This window comes from Geotrypetes seraphini, chromosome 15, assembly GCF_902459505.1.
Source record: "Geotrypetes seraphini chromosome 15, aGeoSer1.1, whole genome shotgun sequence".
Classification (NCBI taxonomy): Eukaryota; Metazoa; Chordata; class Amphibia; order Gymnophiona; family Dermophiidae; genus Geotrypetes; species Geotrypetes seraphini.
The window spans coordinates 24067678-24086007 of record NC_047098.1 but is presented as its reverse complement, the minus strand read 5'-3'; the positions used below and the strand labels follow the sequence as shown (position 1 = coordinate 24086007).

The 18330-nt window shown below is 45.0% G+C and overlaps 1 protein-coding gene across 1 annotated transcript in view; it reads left to right on the top strand.

The window, feature by feature from the left end:
* SAMD11 (sterile alpha motif domain containing 11) overlaps positions 1-18330 on the top strand; it is a 183533-nt gene that overhangs the window by 82892 nt on the left and 82311 nt on the right. Inside the window, 2 exon segments of the mRNA XM_033921680.1 lie at positions 10688-10728; positions 10731-10790. Coding sequence (XP_033777571.1) covers positions 10688-10728; positions 10731-10790 — 101 coding nt within the window.

The window sequence follows — 18330 nt, the reverse complement described above, 5'->3', positions numbered from 1 at the left end:
CCGACGTCCGATTCACCCCGCAGGACCGCTCGCACCCCCCCCGATGTCCAATTCACCCCCCCCCGCAGGACTGCTCGCACCCCCACAGCCTCCCCACCCCCCCATCATGGAGAAGCTCCTACCGTTCTCCTGCTGCTTCCTCTGCCGGCGGTCCCGGGCCTTCTGTGAGCCCTGCTCTGAAATGCTTCCTCTTCCGGTGATCCCGGCCCTTCTGTGAGCCCTGCGTCTGCGCTGCTTCCTCTTCCGGCGGTCCCGCCCTTTCTCTGACGTCAGAGAAAGGGCGGGACCGCCAGAAAAGGAAGCAGCTCAGACGCAGGGCTCACAGAAGGGCTGGGACCGCCGGAAGAGGAAGCATTTCAGAGCAGGGCTCACAGAAGGCTCAGGACCGCCGGCAGAGGAAGCAGCAGGAGAATGGTAGGAGCTTCTCCATGATGATGGGGGGAGGTGGAGAGGCTGTGGGGGTGCGAGTGATCCTTCGGGGTGGGGGTGTGAGCGGTCCTGCGGGGGGGGGGAATCGGACGTCGGGGGGGGGGGTGCGGGCGGTCCTGCGGGGTGAATCGGACGTTGGGGGGGGGTGCGAGCGGTCCTGCAGGGTGAATCGGACGTCGGGGGGGGGGGCATCAGGCTTTCAGGGTGGGGACAGGACTTCAAGGGGGAGAGGAGAGTCGGGGCGGGCGAAAGGAGAGTCGAGGTGGCCAGAGGAGAGTTGGGGCGGGCGAAAGGAGAGTCGGGCGGTGATGGGAGAGTCGGGGTGGCATGCGCGGTATACGGGTGTGCGCGGTATAAAAAAATTTCTTTACATAAATTACAGTTTCCCGCGCGCTATACCCGTGTGCGCGTTTTACACGGGTGCGCGGTATATGAATGAAAATACGGTACTTCCATTTGCATATGTTTAGGTACTGATTCTATATTTATTGAGAAAATTGAAGAAAACAAAGAGAACTTGGCTTTCAAAGATTTAAAATCTGCAAATCTTGTTTCCAACTCAGTTCTAAGGTTTAAATTTTTTTCAGTGCAATTTTGGCACAGGGGGGAGGGTTCATGGCAGCTGCAGGAGGGAATAGGCATCCCTTCTGCCAATTTTTATTGAAATGCATGGGGGAGGGGGGGAGACAGTTTGGCTGGTGAGGGATGGGGCATTTCACAGCCGCAGGAGGGAGTGGGCATCCTCCTGCTTCTATTTTGATGTCGGGGGAGGCTCGCATGGGGACAGATGTGCAAGTGTAATACATGCACAACATCTGTGCCCATTATAAAAATAAATGGGGCTTCCCCTGCAGCTCAGCTGTTTAGGATTCTCTGCGCATGTGTTGAGTCGGTTTTCCAATGACTGGTGGGGTGGGATTAGGGCAGACATCCAATTCAACTCATTTGCATGGGAAGCCTTTGAGCATGGATCGCTGTGTGGAAATTGGCCAAAAAAATGGCCAACAGCGACCTTCCCAGTCTTAACAACCGTTCTTTATGCATGTAGCCCTGTATCCAGACTTGCCCAAAGAGATTGATCCAGTCTTGGGTTTACCCCAGTGCTTGCAGGGAGTTATAGTTTTGATTTCCCCATTGCATTCTCTAAGAAAAGCAAGACAAAAAAAAAATCCCTGCATGCACTGGGGTAAAACCAGAACTGGATCAACTCCATCAGGTGAATCTGGATCCTGTTGGCAACCTTACCTCTTCCATATCCTTGTTTTCCTGTACCAAGGAGATTTGGGTGGTGGTAAGATACTGCCGTTGGAGAGCTCTGAGCTGTTTAAGCAGCTTAAGCTTGTTGCTGGGCACTGATAAACTTTCCTTTGAAGTCCCTGAGCCCACAGATCTTTCCAGTCCTTCTCAGCTGCTGACTCAGGGCCCCTGGAGTTACCTGCTGTGCTGACGCACACTGTGACCTTTCCTGACCAACAGAGGTGATGATGACCCTGCCTGCAGCAGACAGACAAGGGCAAAGGAGGGGGAGGAGCAGCTCAAGGCTGGTTTAATCAAGGACTTTGCAAGAAAGCCCAGAGCCGCCTGCCTCAGTCAAGCTTTTGTAGAGAGCACAGTGGCTTTGTCACCAAGGGCCTCTGAAGCAGTGATATTTCAGAAAAGAAGTGAGCCTCACACTTGACTGATACTTCTGTTCATCTACTTGGGCATGCATACAGACATGTACATGTGATTGCACGTGCATGCACTGTGACCAACTTGATATATTTATTCACTTTTCTATACCGTTCTCCCAAGGGAACTCAGAACAGTTTACATGAATTTATTCAGGTACTCAAGCATTTTTCCTTGTCTGTCCTGGTGGGCTCACAATCTATCCAGTGTACCTGGGGCAATGGGGGAGGGGATTAAGAGACTTACCAGGGTCACAAGAAGCTGCGTGGGTTTGAACCCACAACCTCAGCGCGCTGAGGCTGTAGCTTTAACCACTGCGCCACACACTCCTACTTCTCTGTCACTCATTTTTTCACCATGGTTCATTACCATGCTCTCTGGAGCTGCTGCTTGCTGACCACTTTCTAAAGGGACATGCTAGATCAGTTTGCTGTGTCTTGATAAGCCTGATGCTGCTAGACACCTGGAAGATTCTGGTCCAGGGTCCAGATGTGGAATGGGTGGATTTATAAAATGCCCTCCAAATATCAAGTGTGTTAAAACGGAGCGAATTTGTGAGTGGGGGTTAGGAATTCCCAGTCTAAGATGTAGAGGGTATGGGGGATTGGACCTGTGCTGCAGGTATCTGCTGTGTCCTGATGGCTTTCTCCCCAAAGCTTACCATCATCCGGTGACAGTGGCCTGGGCCACAAGGATCCATGACTACCAATCCTTCTGAAGTTGGTGGATACATATTGAGATTTGTATTGCAGGAAGAAACAAGACCACAAATCCCACAGTGCACTGGGGTAGAAGTTCAGAAGTCAAGAATGGGCATGTCTCCCTGTGGCACTGGGCTGAAAGCTGGAACTCAGGGCTGCTTTGTCACCTCCTTTGGATATGATTGCTGGTCACCAGTTTTGCATATTGAATTTTCTTGGGGATTGGAAGAGAGTTAGAGTGATTTTATGGTAACTGCATTGATCTGGGAGATTTAATAATAATCCCTGCAAGTGCTGAGTGTAGTCAATAGGAGGTGGAGAGTTAGTAAACCACTTGGGATATTTATTATTTGTTAAGCTTTCTTTGCCTTCTCCCCACTCGTTCACCCTTCCTCTCTCCCTTGCTGTCTGTCCATCCCAGCATTTTAATTGGTCACAGGGGATGTCCTTACTTGCCCTAAGGAGATTGGATCTGCTCGGATAGTACTGGATTAATTGATTAAAAATTGTGTCAATTATGAGAGCTCATCAGAATAGTCAGTCAGTATTTCTGCTGTCAGCTCTTTCTCTTGAATCTCTTTCCTCCTCTCTGGCTGTACGCATAGATCTCTTTTGTAAGAATGAAAGCAACAGGTGTTTTCAAGAGGCGTTGCTGGGTCTGATGCCCTCTTGTACAGGTTAGTGGAGTGGACAGTGCCGGACATCCCTTTCCATAGTCAAAAGAACTAATTTGTGTGTTACTAATAGTATGTTTTGTAAGTCATAGGTATTCCCAGCTGCAATTTTGCCATGTGTAGGGGGGGAAACAGAATGCAAGATCTGATGTGATGAAATTGAAGTTATACTGGTATATTTTGGAAGCTAAAGAACTCTTTTGTGCATCCTAGTGCTGCTTGATTTGCATCGATTCACCGATTCACTTTGGTGAATCAATTCGTCGTTCTTAAAAAATCGGACTCGCTGATTCAATGACCAACACCCCCCTGAGACATGACATACCTCCGGGCCTCCTAAAGCAGCAGCGGTGGTGACCATCCGGCAGAAGCAGTGTTCTGAACAGGGTGGTGCGGCCTGCCCCGCTGGGGCCTTCCCTCTGCCACATCATTAATGATGTTGCTGATGACGTGGCGGGGCAAGCTGCAAACAGCCTGTTCACAGTGCCGCCTCTGGTGGCCTACCACCTCCATCACTGCTGCTGCTGCTTTGGGAGGCCCGAAGATATGTTAGATCTCATGGGGGAGAGGGTGTGGGTGTGTGTTGGTCGGAAGCTTTTAATCAGGGGGATGGGAGGGAGGGATGGAAAGCTGCTGCCCAGGGGAATGGGATGTAGGGATGGAAAGCTGCTGCAATGGGGGGAGAGGAGAGAGGAAGAATTGCTGGACATGGGGTGGAGGAGAGGAAGGGAGAGATGCAACAAAGAAGTAGAAAGGGGTGAGAGGGAGAAATCCTGCATATGGTGGATGGGAGGGAGAAGAGAGTGGGAGAAATGTTGAACATAGAGTGGAGGGCATGGGGAGAGAGAAAGAAAGGTTGCACATGATAATGGAGGGGGAGGAAGGGAGAGATGCTCCATGGAGAGGAATAGAGACTCAGGACACAAGGCAGCGAAAGAGAGAGATGGTAGACAGTGGGAAAGAAATAGAAATATTGGATATGGCAGTGGAAGGGAAGGTACAGAGATGGAAGATGAATGGTGAGCACAGAGAAAGAAGAAAATGTCAAATGGGTAGGAGACCCTGGTGAGTGAGTTAACAGAAGACAAACAGAAACCAGAGCCTGGGACCAACATGATTTGAATAATAAAATGACCAGACAACAAAAGGTAGAAAAAATAATTTTATTTTCTAATTTGTGATTACAATATGCCATAATTGAAATGTGTATCCTGCCAGAGCTGGTGTTAGAAAGCGAGCGAGAGCTGGGACCTAACAGAGAGAAGAAAAGTTTTTTTGTTTGTTTGTTTATTTTGTTTACACCACAGCACGGAGTTGAAGAGGTCAAAGGGAAGTGGGGTGGGTGAAGAGGCTACAAAATAAACCTACCAGGACGTTAGAAAAAAAACCAACAACCCATGACTGGTTGGGCAGGAAAATCAAATCGAAAAATTGATTCAATAGGCCAAATCGAATGTTTCTCTGAATCGGGCAGAACTAGACTGCATTCTAACAAGCAGGAGGAAGGGGATCCATATTACCGTAGATGCAAAGCAATCAGTGGGTTGTTTCTCCTTCCCCGGGGCTCTTATCTCTCCTCTTGAATCTGCCACTTTAAAAGCACATAGTGCCCGCAAAAAAGATTGTGCATACTCTTGACTAATGGAAAACTGGGCCCTGGATTTGCAGCCTTGTGGCATTACATCATGCGAGTTACTCAGGGTAATTTACTCCATGGTTGGCTGTAGGCCAACTGGCAGCCTGTGTGAAAAGGTAAATTAGCACCCCATTCCCTTTTTGGCCATGACATATTTGACACAGTGTCTCTTCAGTAAGACTCTGGCTCCAGCACCTCACTTCAAAAGATATAAAAGAATAGCTTAGCAAGATCTAACCACCTTATTGGGCAGACCAGGCTGGACTATATCTTCAATCTGTTACCATCCCCTCTAGGGTTTCCATATGACTCCAGAAAAAGGAAAACAGATTGAGACATTCGGGTTTTACTTCCATTGCTTTCAGTGGAGGTATAAACCCGGATGTCTCAATCCGTCCTCCTTTTTCTGGAGCCATATGGTAACCTTGGGGCTTCTACCAACACCATTTCCCAGCTCCCTCTCCCCCTTCCTTTCCTGCCCACATGGTGCGAGGCGTAGGGGGTGCTGGTACGCGAATGCCCTCTTGTGCACTGTGCCTCGTGTAACTATCCAGGTTGTACATTCTAACAGCCGGCCCTGGTCAAGTTCAAGTGTGCCCATATTCACAGGTGAAGGTGATAAATAGAGCTGGAAGTGGTGTTTCAATGTGCCAGAGACATCAGCTTCCTTAGCGTTATTCTGATGTTCTTTTAACTTTTTGGACCCCACCGGTACACGCACAAACTCCTTTTTGTAGCAGCATTTTAGGACGAGGGTTGTGTTGTCTGACTACACAGGACTAATTTCTGTAGAAGTAAGTGGCTGAAGGCTGAGAGTTTACCTACCCCCCCCCCCTCACTCTCCAAAATTACCTGAGCTGAGAATGAGTAATGAACCTCAGCGGCACCCATGAGAGAACCTGGGCCAGCAGGAAGGGAGGTTCAAATAGTACACTGAATGTGAGTATATATCTGTAGGGAGCTACAGGCAATACACTGAGTCAGTCTACCATGATACACCTTGTGGGGGGGGGGAGGGAAGAAGGGCATGATCCAGTGATCTACGGTGTCAGGTCAAAAGTGCGCCGGGACAAAGGCGTGCGCAGACAATTGAGTGCAGTGTGGAGGCGCGCGCCACAGAAAATTACTGTTTTTAGGGCTCCGACGGGGGGGGGGAGGCGCCGTATTGTGGGGGCATTGTGGGGGGTTTGGGGGGTTGTAACCCCCCACATTTTACTGAAAACTTCACTTTTTCCCTGTTTTTAGGGAAAAAGTTAAGTTTACAGTAAAATGTGGAGGGTTACAACCCCCCACAACGCCGGCACGATCTCTATTAAGTAAACTGGGGGGGCTCCCCAACAAAACCCCCCGTCGGAGCCCCTAAAAACTGTAATTTTCTTCGGCGCGTGCCTCCGTCTTGCGCTCAGTTGTCGGCGCGCGCCTTTGTCTTTCGCGGGGTTGTCTATGAACCATATCTACAGTGGCATGTACAATGATACCATAAATCCTGCAATAGGTTTATTTGCTTTTTTTATTTTTGCAGGACCAGAGATTTTGGGAGACATGGACAGTCTCTTCGGGGCAGCTAAGGATTTTAATTAGAAAGACAGATGATAACAGGATTTTAACAAATAAATAAATAAACTTGCGGTTTCTAGTTACTGACTTTGCTAATTAGCAGGGTCCAGAGAGACCATGTTCTTAACACTTCAGAGGAGGTGGAGGGCAGGAAGCTCATTAGGATAATTAGGCATGTGCTTCCCAGAAGGGCATTAGAGCCCTGGGCAGTGTATCTGCACACCCGGGATTAGAATCCAAGAGAATGTGTCTGCCCACCTCGGAGGCAAGGGAGCTTCTCAGTCTCTGATAATGTGTCTGCACTCAGGGAGCTTCTTAATCACCGATAACCATGGCCGGGATTAGAACCCAAAATAGTCCTCTTCATTTTATAACTTGGCGCCTATTATTGTCGGGGGCGCATGTAGTTTACAGAAGAGTGGCACTTATGCAGGTCAGAGGCAGCAGGAATCGGCAGTTATATGTGTAAATGCCAGGTGGTATTGCTTTGCTTTGCTTTGCGTGCAGCTTTAACCCTTTCAGGACCATAAGGATCGTAGGCCAATTTTTGTGGTTTTGACGACATTTTTATGGTAAAAAGGGCTTGCAGATGCCAAAAAATTGATTTTTTTTGTGTGAAATATCATTTTTATTTAAAAAAATCAAACTTCTGGCTTATGGACAGTGTGGCAAGTGAATCTTCTCGTCAATCTGGCAACGACGCTAATGAATGAATGTCGGAACCAGTTTGTTTACATAAAGGCAGTATCATATGGAATCCGTACATATCAAATTTAGAACTGTAGACTATCCCAATCAAAATTTATAGTTTTTTAAAGTTATGGGACAAATATGTCCCTTGGTCCTGAAAGGGTTAAGAGGCGCATACACATGGGGTCTTGGGTTTCTCGCCAAGAAACTTGCATAACTTATAGAAGAATACTTGAGTGCATTGTAGGGCACACTTAGGCAGACCAACTTTAGAGGGTGACTGAAACCGGGGTTTACAGTTTCAGCCAAGACTGAGTCTGCAGGTGAAACCGAAAGCAAAAACATGCACCATGCCCTTCCCCCCCCCCAAAAAAAAAAAAGCAAACAGCACAGTCCCCTGGCCCCTTGAACAGAAAAAGCTACCCCCACTCACTGATAGCTGCCATCCTCCCACCACCTGTCGGCCCTCTCTGGCCTACCTTTGAAGCCCTAGTAGTCTAGTGGCCTCATCAGAGCAGGCGAGATTCCCAGTTACTCCTGCCCATGCCGGGGCTTCCCATAGTAGTCATTTTGAGGTCAGTTCTTCTTTACCCAGAGAGTGGTGGAAACTGGAACGCTCTTCTGGAGGCTATTATAGGGGAAAACACCCTCCAGGGATTCAAGATAAAGTTAGACAAGTTCCTGCTGAACCGGAACGTACGCAGGTAGGGCTGGTCTCGGGGCACTGGCCTTTGACCTAGGGGCCGCTGCGGGAGCAGACTGCTGGGCACGATAGACCACTGGTCTGACCCAGCAGCGGCGATTCTTATGTTATGTTCTTATGTATTGTCATGGGCAGGAGTCATCTCCAGTCACTCCTACCCATGTTGGTTCCAATCTCAAAATGGCTGTTGTAACCTCCCGCAGCAGTGTCGCAAGACTGCCACAGAAGTCACAGCAGCCGTTTTGACTGTGGAACTGGCATGGGCAGGAGTGACTGGGGCTACGTTTCTAGAGCCCCAATGAGGCCTCTAAGGTAGGCCTGTACATGATGGGAGGACAGTGGCTTTCATTGGGGGGGGGGGGGGGTGCAGCAGAAAATAGTCATGATTTTTTGTTAGTAGGATGGAGGGGGGGGGGGGTGGAATTATGGCTTCAGCTGAAAATACCGTTTCTGAATTCAGATTTTGAGATGGTTTAAATGTCAAAACTGTGACTAAAATTTGGTTGGCCCCTTCCTCTTACGCAGCAGCATACATGGCTTAGGTGCAACTAAGGGCCATTATAAAATTGGTGCTAAGGGCACCATATTGGGGCATCTAAATCTTGGTGCCAAGTTATAGAATTGCCCCCAATGTATTTGCAGGAAGCTTCGTTGCTGGCTGTAATGTGTCTGCGCACTCTGGAGGCAGGGATCTTCTCTCGCACTGACCTACTATTTCCAGCATTAGAGCCAGGGTCAGTATTTCCAGACAGGGATCTTCTCTTTCAGTGACACACATTTCCCACATTCGGAGCCTGGGCCAGTGTCTGCCTGCACACGTTGAATGCGGGAAGCTCCTCTTACTAAGGTCTTGATCCCTCTGCGCGATGCCTCCACAGCTGCCCACCACGACACACTTTTCTCATTGTACATGTTTCTTTCCTATGCCTATAGCCTCTTTCCCACCCCAAAGTGATCTTGTACTATTTATTATTTTTATAGCACTACCAGACGCACGCTGTGCTGTACATTACACATACAAGAGACGGTCCCTGCTTGCAAGAGCTTACAGACTAATTATGACAAACACACAGGGTGATCATGTCTTTATCTACATTTGTCTTTTGGAACTGACATCTATTGTTTAGTTTGCCTGATTAAAAAGAACTAATCATCACTCCAAATTAATCCTAGAAAGTACTTAAATACTGAATAATACATAATTTGCATAATGCATCTTAATACGCAAGAGCGCCTGGATGCAGGGGAAATACGCCTCTCTTTCCTGCGGCTTGGCCCAAGGGATTATCCCTTGCTTACGTAAGGGTCCCTGAACCTGGGTTAATTCAGGCATTGTACTTCAGCTTGAGGGCAGGAAGAGAGATGGGGGTGCTGGAGAATTTGGGGAACAGCTTGGGAGATAATGAGTGGAGCAGAACAGATAATGTTCTTATTTTGCCCTTCTGGTGCAATACCACAGAGCTCACTGGATCACTGGTCGTCAGAGCTCAGCATCCTGAGGCTTATCCCAGGCTTTCTTGAATTGGTTACTGTCTGGCCTTCACCACTTCCTTTTAGGGGGGGGGGGGTCCATGCATCGACCACCCTCTATTGTATTGTTTCCATAGGTTACTCCTGAGTTCTACCTCTCTAGAGGCTCATACCATGACCCTTCCTTGTTAAACTTCCTTTCCAGAAGAGGTCAGGGAGCAGGCGTGGCTTGGGGAGGGGTGGAGGAGGAGGAGGAGGCAGGGTGGGGAAGGGGGGGGGTTAATTTGGAGTAAAGCCTTTTACATCTTGTGATGAAACTCTGTAGCCAGGTTGTCTTGAAAGCTGATCTGTGTAAAGACTGACTCACACTTATCCGATTATGTTGAGCTGGATAGCAGATTAGCTGCTGGCTCGGCTCTTTTATCAGTGTTCAGGCAGCTCTGTGGCTGCTGATGGGGGTGGCAGATATTTAAAGCAGGCCACTTGCCTGCTGTTCCTGCAGATGATGGGAAGGTGCTGGTTCCAGGCTCAGACCCGTTCCGGGTTCTAAGCTGCTCTTTTTCTTCACGTGAGTTGCGCTCACGAGAAGATTCCGGTTTCCGTCGTGGGATGCAGATCTGTTGCTGCCCTCTGTCCCGTGAGGAGGAGGCTGACATGCTCTTGAGGAAGATGGGGGAGCTAATTATTGTACAGCACAGGGTCCTCCCTAGAGATAGTGTGATAATGGAAACTAGTCCTGGAGCTCATCATTTACAGGGAAAATAATTTGTATTTTCATGATTGTGTACATCGTTCTTAAAGCAGTGTAAATCATGTCTCTACTTTATATACAGATATATACTGTATATATGCACAGTTTTATGAGAATGGCGTATATAATGTGTACACAAACTTGTGTTTCAGTCTTCCCTCTGCTATAGCTGCACAGGTGAAGTTCAAGCGGGTGCTTCTATTCATGGGGGTGTTGCATAGGGATCCCCGGATATTGTGGCCCACTCGTCACCCTGGAGCTGAGAGATGCTCTGGGAAAAGACCCTGAGCAATGCAAAAGTGACAGCTGAGCCTGATAAGAAAGCAAGAAGTGTATCCCAATGGCATGCGCTTCTAGATTTGGTGATCAGTGGCTTTTCTAATTTGGTTTCTGCTCTCTTTGCAGTCGTGACAGCGATCTCTCCACTATTATCTCCAACTTGCATCAAGTCAGCAGCTCGTTATGCCAGAGAGCCAGAGCCAAAGCCGAGGGGAACCAAGGAGGAGCAGTTGCCGACGTTGGGCTTTGGGACAGCAGGTGAGTGGCTCGGTCACACGCTCTCCAGCTTCTCTTTGCTTTCGGCTTGCAGGCGTCTGGGGGAGCAAATATCCCCATGCACATGGAAGTTTTTTGTTTGTTCTTGCAGGGATTAAAGGCTGAGCAGAGAGAGTGCTGTTCTGTTATTGCCTTCGTCCAGCACTTTGTATGGCTGCCAACTCCTGCTTCAGTTATGAAAAAAAAAACCTTTTTAAGGCTCCTTCTAGTAACCTAAGTATTAATCAGCTCTCTGATGCCTCTTTCCTGGGTATTGTTGGCTGCATGCAAAGTTTTCTTTGTTATGATCGTTTTCAGGGTGCCTTTGTATTGTCACTGACTTGCTGATATTTGCTGCACTTCATTGGTCAGAGATGGACCATTGCATCCTTGTATTTCTACTTCAGAGCAAGGTTTACTCTCCTAAAAGTGAACAAGTGTAACTCCGATATGCTGCCATTGTGGAATGTTTTAATGGTCTCCTCTGGTTTTATTGCACCGATTATGTGTCTCACTTCAGGTTGGTTTTGCTGAACACACCAGGAATCCTGTATTTCCTCTGTCTGGGCTCCTGCCAGGTTGCAGGAGAGTGATGGGAGCTGTGGGCACTGCTTGCATCTCTGCTGTTGATTAGAATGTATGGCGCTCTGGCATGCTGTTCCTCGCTCGGGCAAAAACTCCCAAGTATTTGTGTTATTTTACTGTAACCCACATAGGACAGCATTGTGCTGGATTTGCGGAATGTAGACACTTGAAATAAATGACTTTTGTTCATTATAAGATTTATAAAAATGCTTCCCCAACAGTTTTCCAAAGTAGCGCATATAAAAACTGTCTACGTGGGGAGACAGAAGGGAAAGTGGAAGAGGTGACTGGGACTAGTGCCCCACTGTTGCCGCATTCAAAAGCCTGACTTGTTCAAGTTTCAGTAAAAATGATGCTGGCTTAGTCCTGGGATCTTTATTGAACACATAGTGAGAGACAGCTCTGTGCCCTGTAATCTCCCACAGGCTCACTGGTGTGTGACAAGAAAGTGAGATGGGGTAGGGGTTGCAAGGAATGAAAAAAGAAGCAAACCGAGAAACCGGGAAGAGCAGGAGGCGAGATGGGGGGAGGGGGGGCGGGGGTGAAGAAGAAAAAAAAAAAAAGAATCCCACTTGAATAAGTTCTGAATATTTTAAAAATACATGACATAAGAGCAATGATCCTAGCCCAGCATCCTATTTTCACCAGTGGTCGATTAAGGTTGCATGTACCTGGCAGAACCCCCAAAAAAGGTTACCAAGTAGCTTTTCCCCAGATTTACCTTAATAGCAGTCTGTGGATTTTGTCCAGGGATTTGTCTAAATCTTTTTTTTTTTTTTAACCCAGCTATGCTGGCTGCTTTTACCACATCCCTGGCACCCAGTTTCCAGATCTTATGAATTAAGTGGAAAAAAAAAAAAATGTTCTCCGATTTGTTTTCAATTTCCTACTTAGCGTGTCCCGTAGTTTTGAAACTTTTGAAGGCTGGCCTGTTGCCTCAAGTGGCAAGTGCTGCATCCTGCCATGCAGACGACGTGGGTCCCAATTTCGGGACTGGGTTTCTGCTCCTAGGGCCCTCTAGGAGCACTTGAGAGGCAGCAACACCAGGGGATGGGAACCTGACTCATTGCTCAGCGGGGTCGGGTATTGGGGTTCACAGCAGGGTTCTGTAGAGAAGTCTTAGCCTTAGACCAAAAACTTATTTGGAGATGTGGGAAGGAAACTGTTTTCTTGATTTTCCATTCCTAAAAATTCATTGTTTCCTTAATAGATGTCCGTACACTCTAATATCATTTAAGGGGTGATTTTATAAGACATTTACACCAGTGATTTTCAACCCAGTCCTTGGGTCATACCTAGCCAGCCAGATTTTCAGGATATCCACAATGAATATGCATTAGAGAGATGCATGTAACAGAGATAGATTTGCATGCACTATCACATTCATATCCTGAAAATCTGATTGGCTGAGTTTGTGCCAAGGACTGGATTAAGAATCCCATGGAAAATGGGCTATGATAAAATAATGTAACCTATATATATTATCCCGAGTGGTCTTTAAATGCAATACCAAATTTAAATGACTAACTCCACTCAATAGGAAAAGTGCAAAGACTCTGCAAACTAATCCAGGAAAAGGCCTCAGAGATGGAGCCTACGCACAGTCATAGACTGAATGAATCAGCGTAGCTTCTCAGCTCCTTGCTCCAATCATTGGCCAAAAACCTTTTAAACTTATTTATTGAAACTCAACAACAAACAAACTTTTTTATAAAACATTTTTTTAAGATTTTTTGAAATTTTTATTATTTTGTTTTTCATGGCTTTTTTTAAACCAACAACCCCTCTTAAGGCTCACTATTAAAAATATCTCCTATATGTGTTCTATCTTTTTATCAATTTCAGCGCACTAATCCATGACACTGAGAAAAGTGACTCTGAGATTATTTTTAGAAAAACAGCCTTTAGTTTCAAAAAAACGGGGGCCCCGGCATTTCTTCAGGCTACTACCGCCTTCAGATAAGTGGCGTTTTTTTTTTTAAACTAAAGGCTGTTTTTCTAAAAATAATCTCAGAGTCACTTTTCTCAGTGTCATGGATTAGTGCGCTGAAATTGAAAAAAAGATAGAACACATATAGGAGATATTGAGTGGAGTTAGTCATTTAAATTAGGTATGATAAAATAATTGCATGGGTGATCACATGTGTAGACGTACACATTCTAACAAGATCATGCATACTCTTCTGTAGTCTGCATGTGCTTAGGCATTCTTTGGGGGGCGGGGCATTAGTCCAGAGCTGCGGAGGGTGTAGTGAGGCTGTGTGTATGCCATAATAAACGAGCAAATATGCAGATAGCCTACTTTATAACATGTCATTACCTAAAAAATTTACAAACGCATGTCGATTGAATTTTTTTTTAAAAAAAAAAGCTTTTCATTCAGTTTTGATTTTTATAAATTATTTTGTGAGAGGGCATGGCATCAAAGTGACTTTGAGTAGAGAATAGATATATTTTCAAGTTTCAAGTTTTATTTCGCATTTGATTAATCGCCTATTTCGAAATTCTAGGTGATGTACATAATAATATAATATAGAAACTTTAACCTAATTACAATAAAATCAATTAAGACTCACATGAAAGATAGGGAAGGAGGGTAAAGTTACAATGTGGGAGAAGAAAAAAAAACAAAAAACCAGGTAAAGAACGAAAGGTAGGGTAAAATTTTGAAGTATTTCTTGCATAAAAATTGATTAAAGGCGTCCTTTAGTTAAATTATAAATCGAAGGCGTCCTTAAATAAATAAGATTTTAAAAGCTTTTTAAATGTTAGGGATATCACTTTCAATTCTGATGTAATGGGAAGAGAGTTCCACCATTGTGGCCCTGCGACAGTAAACATTTCAGCTCTTCTTGTTCCGATGACTTTTAATGATGGCCAACAGTTAATAAGTTTTGATTAGATGAGCGCAAAGATCTTTGGGGTGTGTATGGGATAAGTGATTTTAAAATAAATTGTGGTTCGCTGAATGTGAGGGTTTTAAAAATTAGGAACATCAGCTTGTAGAGGATCCTATGGTTAACTGGTAACCAATGCGCGTCAATTAATAATGGGGTGACGTGATCAAATTTTTTTGCATTGTAGATTAACTTTATGGCCGTGTTCTGAATGATTTGCAGTCTTCTTTTTTCTTTTTGGCTGATATTTAGTAAAAGGGGCGTTACAGTAGTCTATTTTAGTTATGATGAATGAATGGATTAAAATTTTTAAAGATGAAGGATAGAGAAATTTGGAGATTGATCTTATCTGTCGAAGTTTGTAGAAACAATGTTTAACAATGGAAGAAATATGTTCATGATAGGATAAGTTATTATCGAATAGCATTTTTATATTTTGTATGCCTTCTTTTTTAAGGGCCCCTTTTACAAAGACCTGATAACAATTCCCATGTGGCAAATGTGACACTGCCCATAGGAACTGAATGGTCCGTGTCGCATTTGCCACATTGGAATTGTTACCACGTCTGTGTAAAAGGGGCCCCTAGTTCTCTACACAGCAGGCAATGATGTAAACATATTAAAATTTAAATAAAATTAAATCCAATGTACTGGAAATTTTCAATGCTTGCACACTATGTTACTGTTTTATTTTCTGTTAGATTCTTGCTCTAATCAGTTGCTTCGTGACTCTCCATTTTTGAGTTGCTTTAACAGAGTGGTTAAATGAAGAATTACAACCAAGTATATTTGATGCATCAGGTGGTCATAATATTCTGACTCCAGTAGTCAAAAATCTAAAGATGGATATTCAAGAAGCTATGAATTATAGACCAGTGGCATCCATTCTACCATTTACTAAAATAATGGAAGGATGGGCTACACGAATACAGGATGTCCGGGGCGGTACTTGGAGAGACCTCCCAGGAAAGAGACTTGAGAGTTCTGATCGACAAGTTGATGAAGCCATCTGCACAATGTTCGGTGGCGGCAAAAAGGGCGAACAGAATGCTAGGAATAATAAAGAAGGAGATCACGAACAGATCGTAGAAGGTTATCATGCTGCTGTACTGGGCCATGGTGCGCCCTCACCTGGAGTACTGCGTCCAGCACTGGTCACCATACAAGAAGAAGGACACGGTATTACTCAAAAGGGTCCAGAGAAGAACGACTAAAATGGTTAAGGGGCTGGAGGAGTTGCCGTACAGAGAGATTGGAGAAACTGGGCCTCTTCTCCCTTGAAAAGAGGAGACTGAGCGAGGACATGATCGAAACATTCAAGCCTTAGTAGATAAGGACAGGTTGTTCACCCTCTCCAAGGTAGGGAGAACGAGAGGGCACTCTCTAAACTTAAAAGGGGATAGATTTCGTACAAACGTAAGGAAGTTCTTCACCCAGAGAGTGGTGGAGAGCTGGAACACTCTTCCAGAGTCTGTTGTAGGGGAAAACACCCTCCAGGGTTTCAAGACTAAGCTGGACAAGTTCCTGCTAAACTGGGACATACGCAGGTGAGGCTGGATTCATTTAGAGCACTGGTCTTTGACCTGGGGGCCGCCGCGAGAGCGGACTGCTGGGCAGGATGGACCACCGGTCTGACCCAGCAGCAGCAACTCTTATGTTCTTAATTAAATTGATGGATTATCTGGACTAGTTTATTACACCCAATTCAATTGGGGCTTAGAGCAGGTTATAGTACAAAGACCCTGCGCTGTTTTTTACTGGCTAAAGGTAGATCTATTTTGAGTCAGGGTCCGAATGCCATACTTATGCAATTTGACCTTTCAAGTGGGTTCGACCTTGTCGACCATAATCTTCTGAAACAAGTATTACAAAATTGGGGTGCACAGGGCAAAGTTTTGAATTGGATAGATGGGTTTCTTATCCCAATGATCATACAGTGAAAATGAATGGTCTATTATCTACTAATTGGAAAATGAGTTGTGGGGTTCCACAAGGTTCCCCTTGTCCCCAATATTGTTTAATGTTATGATGCAATCTTTGGGTAAGGCACTTGAAAACCTTAATGTACTTAGTTACGTTTATGCAGATGACATCTGTATTCTCTTGCCTTTTAATAATGATTCTGATTGGTCTGAAGTAAAGTTAGGCAGGGGTAGGGAACGCCGGTCCTCGAGAGCCGTATTCCAGTCAGGTTTTCAGGATTTCCCCAATGAATATGCATTGAAAGCAGTGCATGCAAATAGATCTCATGCATATTCATTGGGGAAATCCTGAAAACCTGACTGGGAATACGGCTCTCGAGGGACCGGAGTTCCCTACCCCTGCTATAGAGAAACGGGTTGAAGATAAATATAGACAAAACTAAGCTCTCCTTTTACGAAACTGATAGCAGTTTCTAGCGCAGGGAGCCACGCTGAATGGCTCGCGCTGCTCCTGACGCTCATTGAGTTCCAATGAGCGTCAGGAGCAGCATGGCTCCATACGCTAGAAAACTATCGCAGATTTCGTAAAAGGAGGTCTAAGTTTCTTTGGCTAGTCCCAAGGATCAGGCTAGATCGAATCTTTATCACATTTTGGCCAAAGTAATTACACTTTTGATTTGCAAACTAGAGTTCTGGGCATTCAATTAGATAATTTATCGAGCTTGGAGTATCTTGTAAGGAAATTAGGGTATGGAAATATTTAGATAAGTCAGTTTTTGCACTTGTGGTTCTTTTCCAGATAGACTACTGTAATATTGTTTATTTGGGATGTGCTAAAGGATTGTTGAAAAGATTTCAAACTGCATTAAGGGCAATTTTCTTCATCTCTAAATATGATAGAATTACACCATATTCCATTAAATTATATTGGTTGCCAGTAAATGCAAGGACTTATTTTAAGCTTTGTATTATGATTTTTAATATTCTATATGGCCAGGTGCCATATTATTTAGTGGAATTGATTTCATTACTAGCAGGAAGACCAGGTCATATTGTACGGAAGCAATTCTATCTTCAATTTCCCTCAAAGACAATTAGATCATTTGTTCAATGGAAGGCATCCTTCTTTTATCAGGCTTCTTTCATTTCGAATGATCTCCTTATTTTAATAAGATCAGTAGGTTAATATACTGTTTTTAGAAAACTTTTAAAAGACACTCTTGTTTAAAAAGATTTTATCTTGAAATTTATCATCTTCTACTGTTAATGTTCTATTTGAATATTTGTCATTGTGGTTTTTTTAACTGGATTTGTTCCCAGTAATAGAAATATATTGTTATCCGCCATGAAGTCGTAAGGGCTTTGGTAGAATATAAGTCATGGATATGATTTTATCTTATTTTAGAATTGTTTTTTTTTCCTCTTGATGTTGGCAAATCTGTACTCCTCCCTGAGATTGTCAGTGTTATACCAGAATATAACTTTAGGGCCGACTCTGACTCAACCCCATCTCCCTCCTGCCTCCTGGACCTGTCCACTGCGCTTACTTTTTAAAGCCTGGTGATCTAGCAGTGAAGTGGGGCAGGAACGATCTTCCTATGCTCTTGCCCATGCAGAGCCGGGAACAAAAATGGCTGCTGTGAGTTCCCATGAGAAACTATTTCCTCGCAAAACTTTTAGCTCCATCTTATTTTGATTATAAAAGGCTCGGAGGTTTGGGTGTGGCTATCAGGAGAGATGAGGAGGCCCACGACATCCTTTTAAAAAGCAAGTAAGTGGAGAGGACCGGGAGGTGTGGGTGGGTCATCCAGATGAAAATCATGAATAACTGAAATTGTGAGTTGTGAACCCGTGAATATGGAGGGGGATGTGTACTTAAAATTGTCACTAGTTGTCTACAAATGAGAAAATGTAGAAATTCAAATCTTGCTAAAACCAAATTAAAGGAATGGTTTAAATATTTTATGCAGAATACCCAACTTGGGGTTCCTTTTACAAAAGCTGCAGTAGCGAGTCCCGTTGCGGCAAATGTGACGCAGCCCATAGGAATTGAATGGGCTGTGTCACATTTGCCGTGCAGAAACCGCTACCACAGCTTTGTAAAGGGGCT